Source organism: Balearica regulorum, chromosome 12 (assembly GCF_011004875.1).
Source record: "Balearica regulorum gibbericeps isolate bBalReg1 chromosome 12, bBalReg1.pri, whole genome shotgun sequence".
In the NCBI taxonomy this organism is placed as follows: domain Eukaryota; kingdom Metazoa; phylum Chordata; class Aves; order Gruiformes; family Gruidae; genus Balearica; species Balearica regulorum.
Window position 1 is genome coordinate 3,629,862 of NC_046195.1, and position 12,380 is coordinate 3,642,241.

At 36.7% G+C, this 12,380-nt stretch overlaps 1 protein-coding gene across 1 annotated transcript in view; it reads left to right on the forward strand.

The window, feature by feature from the left end:
- SCAPER (S-phase cyclin A associated protein in the ER) overlaps nucleotides 1-12,380 on the forward strand; it is a 161,412-nt gene that overhangs the window by 100,464 nt on the left and 48,568 nt on the right. Inside the window, exon 24 of the mRNA XM_075764713.1 lies at nucleotides 5,132-5,247. Coding sequence (XP_075620828.1) covers nucleotides 5,132-5,247 — 116 coding nt within the window. The remainder of the gene's footprint in view (nucleotides 1-5,131; nucleotides 5,248-12,380) is intronic.

Below are 12,380 nucleotides of genomic sequence, written 5' to 3' on the forward strand. Positions count from 1 at the left end.
AAGAATACATACTTAACATCACATCAGCTGTGTTGGCTTTCCTCCTGTACAAACAAGACCACTATTTCACAATGATACAGACTTGTGAGGAATAAAGAAAACGAGGGGTTTTTCTTGTATTGGTTGAGTGCTACGTCTGTTCTGAAGACTTATGTGTCTCTCATTGGTTTTGTAATGGTTAAGATGCATCTAGATGGCATCCCCAAGGGTTTTGTGCTGCCTCTTCTCTCTATTAAGAAATGCAGCGATGACAGTAATAATCATTTTTGCCTACATGTTCGTTTGTCCCTGCTCTCCTGTGTGACCAGGTAACTTCAGAGCTTTGAAATCCTTTTGTACTTAGAAATCAAATTGTTTAACAATGTCATTTGAAGTTGTTGTGAATTTCTGAAAATATGTATGAGTGAGTCAAATTTTCACACACTGATTGAAAACCAGACGTGTGTGTGTGTGTATATATATATATATTTTTTTTTGTTCAACAAACATGAATCCCATTATACTGATCACCGTTGCTGGACAACCTTCCCAATCTAAATATGCAGCCACTCAAAGAACAATTTCTATAGTGAAATTATGAAACAGATTTCAAAAACATCTAGCCAAGTCATTTGGGAGACTAAGTTAGAAATCTGGAGGATTCTTTCGAGCAGCAAAAACGTGCCATACTGGTTTTGCTCTTTGCAAATAGGGATTTAATATTTACTCCTTACAGAATCTATCATTTTTCATACTCACGTGGTGCCTGATCTACTCTGAGCTTTGAGTGCTATCAGAGTAAAAGTCAGAGTTACCTGAATGGGTCTTTCATTCTGACACGGATTCAATTAGGGACTAATTTAAATAAGAATATTTTGTGAGCAAGGCTATGTTATATGCCTCGGTCTGCTTCTTTTGAATTTCTAATGTGTTTTAATATGTATCAGCTAATGTAAAGCCATAGTACTATAGAACATTAACTGAGTTTAGATCATATTTTGAAGGATATAGGTTAATTTTAGGAAGAAAGACAAATTCATTGGATAGCCTGCTCCCATATGTTTATGCTTTAAGAAAGATTTCTTTAGATTAGTGTATAAATACTTCAAAATTTGAAAATCACCTAAATTAGGGATTAATTCAGATATATTCTAAAATAATTTGGTATTATTTGGCTGCTATTCTTCAGAGATAGTATGACAATATTTTTCAACATTGGGGAGATTTAATACTGTTTGTTCTTTATACACAGCCCATCACTATGAGGTCTCGTATTGTGGATTGCTGAGGGAATTGCCTGTGCACGATTCCTTTTATCACTGTTTCCTCCAGTACCACAGTCACACTATTCACTCTGACGTCAGTAATGCAATATTCAAGTGACTCCTCTGCTCCTTTGTGGACAGGGCATGTTCTCCCTTCAGTTCTCACGACCTCCCCTGACCCAAGGCCGAGCTCAGGAGCTGTCCCTGAACCTGAGATTCCCACTAGCGGGACACTTGTGTGGTGGTCAAGGTCATTCACGGGCACCATATACCAGCAGTTACTTTGGTAATCAACACTGCTTTGTGATAAATGGGTTACAAGCTCTTGGAGTTCTCCGTCTTAAAAGAATCCTTGGAGATAAATATATTAAATATCATGCCACAAGGAGCGTATTCCTAATCCTTAAGTGGCAGTTTGTAAGTATAGTGAACAAATACCGTGCTTATGTTTCTTTCCCAACTTTGCCGCTGATTTGTTTCTTCCATTTATTTAAGGTTTTTCCCCCTCTCCCATGCACATAGTTAGGGATTTATTTCCCTGATGGCTAAGTATCAAAGTGCTGATTAATTTTTATGAGTAATCTAAAGAGGAGAATAATAGGGCATAAAGCTAAATCATATAAAACTAGGAGAAATTACAAGTTCTCTTCTGTTTGATAGAAAACTGTAGTAGTAAAGGAAGTTCTTTAAAATGTAAATTTGTATTTACATTTTTGTATTAGGCAAAAGCGAAACAGGCACTCCAAAAAAAGTCCGGTTTTGTAAAAGTGATGCTGAAAAGAAGTGATGCTCCCAATGGAAGTGGAAGGAGAGTGTGTAGGAAATCAGACAGCTTCAAAAGATTAATACTGTTTTTAAATAGACCCAGGAAGATCTCCCCTCAGAATAGGGAGACATTATAGCTTCTTGTAGTGTGGCTCCGGTGACTGATTTTGCAGAGGGGAGTTCCTTTCTGGACACTTCATTACTAGGTATTTATGGAGAAAAGAAGAGTTCTGGGAAAAAATCACAGATAAGAAAAGTTTACATGAAAAAAATAAAAGGAAGGGATGGGTTTGGCATTAATGAATATACAGAGTTGAGAAACAAGCTAAGTAGGAAAATGTACCAGTACGATTTCAAGAATGGAGTAATTACTAAGGGGAGAAACAAAACGAGGGCAATAAAATGGGATATAACTCAGAGTAATGGGATGAAATAGAGAAAGGGCATATTTGGTCTAAATGACAGGAAAAGACTTCTTTGCCACGAGAGCTAATAGGTTGTGGCATAATCTCCCATGAGAAATAGGGAAAGTGAGAAAGGGGAGGTGCTTGGCATATTTAAAACTGGAGTAGCACTAACAAATATGCTGTAGCAAATAAATCAGCAGCATCACATAAATGTCCTTCTGGTTTGTGTGCTGCGATGCTGCATGCCAATCGCACAGAAATCCTCGTGCATGTTTTTCTACACTGGTGTGTGTGGTGATTACGAAGGAAAACACACACTTAAAATAACAAAATCTCTCTTTATGCTTGTGAAGTTTTAAGGTGAATACATCAGAAAGGCCCCAGGCTTTGTCCGGGGGTGCTGAACCACTCTGCAGTGCCGGTGGAGCCAGGGGGGGAGAGGAGAAGGTTTGAGAGCTGTGGCCAGAAGCCAAGGTGCTCAAATAATATTATCTGATTTGTGGCAGGCCTAATTCTTTGCTGTTTGGCTGTCTTTTCCTTCCGGCTCCATCAGGTTAGTGGAAAGTGTTGCAGGGGAGGCAACAGCTTTATCCCAGTCCCGCTGCAGGGGGGATGCGCAGTTGCTGGGTTGTGTTCTATCAGGTCCCCGACTGAGGGCTGCTTATGGAGGCTGCTCTACTTGTTGCTTGGCGCTTTTCTGGTTGGAACGGAGGGAGAGGAATTAAAGGAAGAATATATGAGTGAAACTCAAAAGTAACTCCTCAGTTAAGGCACCTTCTACCAGGCTAACTGGATTAAAGTTGACTGCTAGAAATTATATTTATCAGTTAGCCAGCAGAAAATCAGTGGTTGGTTATTTTAACTGCTCGGTGAGTTGGCAAACGGATTTCCATTTGAGAACAGTTATTCTTTTGAAGGTAAATATTTTGGATGTCTAAAAATCTGCACGCAGTTCACATTAATTTTGGAAAATAGTTTATTTTTGAATATCTGACTTCCCTATTTAAACAGTTTTTCTGGAGCTTGGAGCAAGTAATTTAAATAGAACATGTTTGAAAGAAGCTGAACGGAGAGAAAGTTGCGTGATTTTAAAAAGCAAAGTAAGATACATACTTTTGTGTTTATGTATTAATGCCTAATTGTCAGAGGGGAAAATGTTTCTCTTCTAAATCATATTGTATCTTCTTCAATTATATTTCTAATTGTTCAAAGAAACATTTTATTGCCAGAGTCACTGGAGTTTTTCTGTTATGTGGTATATATTTTTTTTCTGTTATAGTATAATACATTCTTTATGGACTAATAATGATTATATTGATAGAGCACTTCCAATTTTTTCCCCACAAGCCAAGTGCTTGCAGCACTGAAAAAAAAAATGATTTCTTACTAACTAGAATATCCTCATCATTGACAAAATTAAGATACATAAATACAAACAGCCAATAAAGCTACATAAAATTAGCAACTTAGAAGATGTTTTTCTTCTCTGTGTTTGTGGTTTATTGTAAACAGTAGGAGATTTTGTATGAAAGGAAAAGGGCACGAGTAACTTCTAAAATCCTGGACCTGCTCCAGTAAAAACTCAGTCGTTTGCAAACTGTATGAATGGTGGCAGGATGGTATTTAAGTGTAAAATTCTACTAAATGGAAGTTCAAAGGGGACACGTAGAATAAAGCAAAGCTAATCTAGAAGGCTAGGAACACATACATAACTAGTTTAAATGGAATCTTTCTGTTTATAACCAGCAACATAGCGGTACGAATGCTAAACAAGCCGAATGTGAATGTCCTACATCAAAGCTAAAAATATGAATTCATTCTGCTGCATTTTCAATACGCTGCAGGCAGTGGATTAGACAGAAGACCAGAAGGGATAATAAGTTGGAGTTGCCAAAGAGGTAAACTACACAAATCCTCTAGGGGACTTGTTCAAACTTTACCCCTATAGTTTCCCATGTCTCAGACACCAAAAATCACATGCAGATTTTTAACCTGGTTCTTACACCCTGAGTAACCGATTTGAGAAGTCAGAAAATCTAACCAACTTGTATCCTCAATGGCATCTGTCAGGCAACACTCCTGTCTTCCTGAATAAAGGATAAAATAAGACATCTGACTGGTGATGCTGTCGGGCTTTCTTCCAGAGCAGTGACCGAACTTAAGGGGTCCACGTTCTGTGAAATATGCCATCAGGTATCATCGATGTCATGATGGTACTCATGTTTTAAAATGATCCGTCTAAGCTATTTTATGAATACAATGAACAAATTGGGGAACAAGCCTGGAGGTTGTCTCCAAAGTTTGTAAGGAAGAGGAAGTACCTATCTAGAGATTGTCTATATTCTTTAAAGTATCTTAAAGTATAGCTACAATGATAACAACAACAGATAAAGATTAACTTTATTCAAGTTAATATCCCTGTAGCTATATGTTGTTACAGAAAATATGGTATTCAGCTGTATTACCTATGTAGTATTTGATATGTATATATGATCTTTGAAAAAAGCTGAGAATTTCAACTTCTGCTCTAAAGAATACTCTTCCCTGTGCACTGGCAGTAAAATGCTCTTTATCAGAGGTGTTCAACATGATAAATGCGTGCATTTAGGATTTTCTACACTGACAAAACTCTGGACAGTTGTCAGTCAGGCACATCTTTTATGTAGGAACTTCATTAATTTCTGTTGGTTCTCTTCTGTGTTTGTGTTTATCTAGAACACAGCAGATCAAATAGCATTTCGGGCTGCAGGAGGACTGACTGCCCTTGAAAATGTTCTTCAGGCGGTGACCTCTCCCACCAATCTGAATGCAGTTTCACGGATTCCTTTTAAGTAAGTATGATGGGTCCTTCATTTGCCGCTTAGAATCGCTAGAATATTTATTTCACATCTGCTGCTTCACTGCTGCTTCTTCTCATAGTCCAGTGTTGAACTTCACAGATAAAAATCGTGCTGTACGCTACGCTGCCATGAAAGGTGAAAGACATTTCTACTCAACCTCTGGTTTTCTGACTTGGTGATTTTATTTCTAGCTATGAGATATTTGAGCGGTGGCATCCCTAATTGTACAAAAGGAGAAAAGAGAAAACCGTATTAAACAGAAGAGGGAGGTACATATCTTTTGAAGTTAGTCGGTAAAGATCTCTAGTGGGGACTGGGGGAGTTTTTAAAGGGTTGTAATTCATTGGAGCTTGACTGCTTTTAAAATGAAACAGTTCTGAGATACTGCTAGCTGAAAGGGCTTCTACAAACAGGTAAATCAAAATTCTTGTGGATTAGAGGAATTCCTCTTTATAGCTTGTAAGAATAGAAGGGCTTAAATGTCTAAGCCCCCCCCCCCCCCCCAAAAAAGGTGGTGACTAAACAGAATGCCTGCAAAAACTGGTAACTTGAAAGCATGCTTTTTTCCCTAATCTCTAAGTGTAATTTTTATCCATTCAAAGGCACACATGTGCTTTCAGAGCACAGCTAGGCACGATTTAGCACAAGAGGAACCAAGCCCAGGAATATACTGGTGTGGTCCATTGTCATCACTTGTTTGCAGATACATTTTAATGTTGTAATAATTCAAATTTGAGTACACCATTGTGTGGGTTGGGATTAAAGCTATCCATTAATATGTTATGGGACAGATGGGAGGTGCTAGGAAAGAACATCACGAAAAACCTGTGCTTTTAATATCTTAACTTCGCTCTTCAAAGAGCAAAAAATTCTTACCTTCTCACGAAGTCATGCAGAATGCACGTATCCTATGGTGAGCAGCTCAGCAGCAGCCTTTGGTCTCGGTAATTTGCAGAGGCTCTAATTTTGAGTTATCTGCATGAATGTGGGATAAACTTTGCAAGGGAAAGGGCTGCGCTGTGTGGCCACATAAAGCTTAGCTTAAATTTAGCCTTAAATTCCTAGAATGTGCATCTTCTATACATCTTTGATTTTTGACCTTTTGTTGGGAAGGTCTGAGAATATTGTGTTTATGTTACTGAAAACATTTTGTTTAAAGTTTGTTAGAGAGTATGAGGATGTATTAGTTCTCAGAGGAACTTGTGTCCCAGTAAATAAAGCCCCATGTCAGCTACATTTGTATAACAGAAGAAACATCCAAAGAGATTTACCAGAGGTTCTCCTTTCTGCGACAGTTATGTCTTATCTCATACCTATTTCAGACCAGTATAACTGGTTTCTCAGATTCCTGAGCCTATTCATGACTGAATTTTAAAATTATTAAGTTTAAAAATTCTTTTTATAAAATTCTTGTTTTATTAACACAAGTTTTCACCTATCTGTATTTCCAAAAGAAATATCAAGGCAGAAAAGATATAAACTATTACTAAAGTGTAACTATGCTTAATATAAACTATTCTGACAGCTCTGTATGTAAAAAGATCTCCTGAAGACCAGCTCCACTACTGAAATACAGCATTTCATTCAACTTCACAGCAAATTGCAGTCTCCAGTTTTGAGGCATCTGAAAAGTGTTGTAGTCTGGAAGTTATGCATCAGGTTGCACGTAATTTAACACAGGATCTTGCCTTCTAAAGCTACCTGCTCTTGCAGGTTTTTTCTGCAAGAGTCTATCTTACAGAGTCTAGAGTCTGCGAGAAGCATCGCAGTGAACTTGGTGTTGTCGCATGTGGTGCAGAGACTCATCTGTTGGTGTTCTGTGGTCGTCTTTCTGATAGAGAAGAACATATTTCGTGCAAAATCTGCACGAAATCTGTGGAGAGCAAGCAATAGTTCCAGAGGGTGGGACTTTCTATGAGCAGTTTGAAACGGGCACAAGTGTGGCTGGTTCATGCATATTAGTGTGGTCTCACTGAAAGTATTTCATTCTTCAAATGTATTGCTTTAAATGCAGAATGTTTCAAAACCAAAGGATAATCATAGAATATACATAGTTCCTTAAATGAGGAAGAAAATTTGTATCATGTTTCTCCTCATTTAATCTTTGAAATGGGTTTGAAATTATTTTTCTTTCTTTTGTGCAAATATAATTTACATGCTGACTTCTTAAACTTTGAATCTAGTGAAGCAGCTGTTTTCTCTGTGCCCTGTGGAAAGAACTTGAATTAAGACCTTTCATTAATTTCCCTCCAGTCTTCCCCTAACCAAAAATGCTTTGCTAAAGGACACTACTGTACTTAAGATTGTTTGTGTGCTCATGCAATGTTTAACAATTTGTACTCATCTTAAATTGGGAATTTGTCTGTTGTTTTGTGATGAGGATAAGCTATTTACAAGTAGGTGAGGAGATTACATGGGCTATTATCTACATCTCTCTTTCTCCAAAATCCTGGCAGTATGGTGCAGCTCAGAACTTTAATCCCATGTCTACAAGATAAAGCTTTATTATCAGAAGATTTAACAATATGCCTGTTGTTTTGTGCTACTGTCCAGATTGGTAGTTAGACCAGCAGGACGGCAAATGCTGTGAAAAAGACGTGACATTTGAGACACATGATACATTTGGTGTTGGGGCAATTTTTCTCCCCTTCAAATAAATCACTGAAAAAGGAAAAGAGAAAGCAATGGATTATAGTAGGTTTTACTGTTGGTGTTAACATACAAATTAGTGTCCAGCTGCGTTATTTCTTAAAGTAGCATTTTGTAATTTTCCTTAATTTATTCAGTTCACCACAAAATAAGACATATTCAGCAGAATGTCAAGGGGTTTCAGAATCTTATGGTATTTTTCTCATGCCTCTGCTGAAAAGCAAATGGGAGCTGTGCAGCAAAATAATTTAATGACTTAAGATCAAGACCAGAAGATGATTTTCATCCCCTGTGTTGCCTTGTATATTTGCTATGGGCAACTCATTGAGCCCCTTTGTGCCATGACATGTTACTGGCCTTGAAAGTCGTAACAAATGAGGTTTGTAGGGTTTGTTTAATTAGCGTTTGTGACATACTTTGAGTTTTTCGGGTGACCAGCATTTTTAAATAGAAAGTAGCAGAAGTTGTGTAAGGCACAAAGGAGGACTTTTGCTACAAGTTAAGACATGATTAAAGTCAGTTTGATTTTAACGTATCTTCTCTATTCATACAATTTCTTGCGTCATTTATTTAAAGCAAATATTATCAGGGTAAAAAAGCTCAAACCATAATTATATTTGTCAAAAGCAGACAACAGTGCCTGCATGATATTATGGATAGGATTGCTACAAATTACTTATTTCAGTAAGAATTATTTTGAGCTGAGAACTGGTTTTATAGCTTGTTTTTTATAATTTTTACTTGGCTTTATGAGCATACATTTCTTAAGCCACGCTGTTACTGGTCATGCAGTTTTATAGGATTGTTCACTGTTTTTTTTTTTTTTAAGTGCAAAGCAAGCTCTCGTATTTTCTTGTAAGGGTATTCCCTCTAGCAGTTGGGACAAGGACATAAAGATGCTCTAAAGAGAATGACCTCTTTGCAAGTTCAACAGCTGAAACCTGCAGCATGAGTCCCTTCCCGTGATGTATCCTTGCTGTCTGTCTCAGAGCTGGATTTCAAGCTCTCAGAGCTGGATGAAGCAATGTTGCCCTCCCGTGCAATATAGGAGCAAGTTTTATTGTTGAAAGGAGCTCTGTGAAGGGTTAGGAAACTTTTGGATTGAGAGCCAAATCTCGCAATGAAACAAATGATAAGCCAGGGACTGGGCAATTTCTGTAGAAGACTTTCAAATTCTGTCACACCTGTAAACGTTGGGGTAAATTAATTGTTTGATTGTTGCTTGCCATGCAATAGTTTCTTCGTAAGTGCAGTAACATTTCAGAATGAAACTCCAGTCTGTTTTTGGAAGTGTCTTGAAGGAGAATCGATGCTGAATTTTGGCTTCTCTTTATTAATTGTGCCTAGACTTCAGCAGGAGCCTTTTTTTTTTTTTTAAATTGTACTCCTTAAATAATGTAAAAGACAAAATAGTAACTGATTATGAATCTTTGAGGGTTCCTGATAGTGTAATAGGCCCCGTGAGTGTGACGTATAAAGGCCTGTATAGTTTTTAAGAGTTAAAATTGGTATTTTTACCTTAAAATCAGTTCTTATTTATTTTTGGTTTCAATCCATATTCCTACCTTGGTGGTTCTTTAACCATGCCACTCTACAGCTGTTCTGTGTATAGTTTTGTAAGTAAAAAACTTCTCAACTCCCCTTTCAAGTGCCAATACCGATCACTTTCCTTCCCCATCAGAGTGCTGCATAATATTCAAACTGGTTAAAAAAGAGCAGTTGACTACCGAATTAACACAGCCTAAATTTGATAATGTTTAGTTTCGTATTATTTTACTGCCAAATTGAGCTTTTTTGGGTTATTTTCTTCATTGATAATCAAAACACGTTAATTTCTTACCTTCAGAAGCTGCAAATAATGTGAAAAAGCTTTGCTCTTGAAACAGGTTAATTGTTATATGTTGGTGATGCCCTGATTTTTATAAAGCAGAAGTTGTGAGTTTATATCCAGTACGTCTCCAGGCGTACTATGGTGGATTAGTTTTGCGGGGTTGGATGCTGTTGCTGCCTTGGTATTTTGAAAAGAAAGTTATTTTGTCAACTTGTTTATATCAGGCAAATTGAGGAAAGTGAAGATGTGCTAGCGTAAAAGAAAATCACGTACATACATATAAACTGTTGAGATCTAACTTGAGACTGTTGATTAAAATGAATCCTCTTCCAATTTCTTTGTACTCATGTAAAATAAATACAACCTACAGATGCGTATTTTTGCCTAGTTTAAAAACAGCTTTCTTTTTTTGGATCAAAGTTTGTGTACCATAATGAGTGTTTTTATAATTGGATTTACTCTAGAGGAAAGCCTTGCATTGGAGGGCAGGCTCATTGTGTGGTTTGAGTATACATGCTGTCTAACATGGCTTTAAAGCTGATTTGCGGGTGTGATACAAAGTTTAGAGCAACACCGGTAATCAATAAACAGCTGCTTTACGTGAGGCTCATACTTTACTATTTCAACTGATTTTGCTATCCCTTGAGAGAAAAGTTTTGGAATTAAGAGCAGTTAGAGCTTCTAACCAGCGAAAAAATGATAAGAAATGTCTTGAGTTTTTCATCCCAGAGAGTTTAACCAGTGGTTAAATAAAGTTCTGGCTTGGCATTCGCAGCACCGCGCTTGTCTCAGAGGCCTTGTGCAGAAATGGTGACAGTTGACAGCTGTTGTTCCCTTAATAAGATTAAAGTAAAGAAATTAGTTGTGCTGTCTTTAATCTGCCATTTAACACTGCGAACCACCTGGGGACGGCTTCTGTGCTGACACTACCAATTTTGAATTAAAAAAAAAAAAAACCTGTGGAACTGAATCATAGTTTGGAGCGTGCCGTGATTAGAATGTATTTAGACGAACCGTAGTTAGCAAGCTTATGTTATCAATTAAAAGAACCCTCTTTATTGTTGTGAAAAATTAATTTGACATCCATTTGCTTACACCACCTTTTCAAACGCATTATTTGAGTCTCGGAAAACGCGAGTACTCTTTTTGACGTGAGATTCAGTTGGGAAATACAAAAGCATGATGCATTATTACAGTAGTGGAATTTGTTCTATATATAAAGTGGGAAGTTCGTGTGTTTTCAAAGGTAAAATAAATGATCCTCTTGGGAATTAGAAATCCCATATAGCAAAAAACATTATTGCAGTGAATTAACTGAATCACCTCAGAAACTGTGAAATGCTGTCAAAATTATAAGTTAACCCACCAAGTTCATATTTGACACTTTGGGTAAATTACAGTGTTTATATTTCAAGAAAATGAATCTTTATTTCAGAATAGCTGATAAAATGACAGATGCTGATTTAAAGCATCTTCTTCTCAACTGAAAACAGAAACTACCAATATAGTTTAATATCTCTCTCTCCCTGTAAACACACTTAACATGGGAATAATCTTCCCTGAAAAGTAAAAGTGAGTGCCTAATGAAATTTTTTTCAGCGTTACTGAGGAAGGTGAAATAAATACCTTTATAGTCAGGATAGGAAAAGAGAATCCTATTGCAGGGCAGGTTTTAAAAAATGCACATGAAGCATGTTACTTGAGTTTTTTATAGGTGTTATCCTTGTAGGGTAAAAATAAGGTGACATTGGTGAAAATTAACCTGCCCTTGATCAATAAATAAAAATTTAATATTGTTTTCTTATCACGTGAGCTGCAGATTGAAACTGATTTAATTAGACAGCAGAGTTAAATTAATTACCATTACAGTAAAATTAATATAACTGGTAATGTGGTGATACTCAGAATGTTAACAAAGGAAAGGTATAAATATTCTGTATATTTTTACAGGTCAAACCAAGCAAGGTAACGCTTCTTTCTTAAATTCAAAATCATTTCTCCAGCTGAAGAAAAGACAATCCCGAAATCCAAATGGAAACGATTTTACTCTAATTTTTCTGGCCTCTGAGCATTTCCAGCTTTTCTTGGCTTGAGAAATCCAATGTATGTACATAAGATGCTTCCATTTCAACTCGGGGGAGCCATGCTAAGTAATCAGATGCCACAGCAATGAACACAGCAATCAGTAAAGCAGCCTTCCTTATTATGTAAATAACGTTGTTGTTTCAAAAAATATTTTAGGAGAAAAATAAAGCGTAAACCTCAACTCTCTTTTTATAAGTATGTTGAACTGGTCTGCAGCTTGTTATGTTAAATACCAGCTTTGATAGTTTCTGTACCATAACTTGTTGTTTGTCGCAGTCCCACTTTTGTATGACCTTTTGGCAGTGCTCACAATTCATTTTCTTCTGTGGAGCTTATTTGAACTTAGTCACATTTTTTCACATGTTTAAAAAAAAAAAACAACAAAGTAAAAGTTCTTTTCCTTGTGGTTTACTTTAGACAAACAACTTGAATTTCTAGCCATCTTTATTTATTATTGTATATATTTATGATGCATTTGTGTTGTGTGTCAGTGTGCATATTTGTGTAGTAACAGTGATAGCTTTTGCAGTAAGCGAAGTTCACGAATTTTGTGTTTATT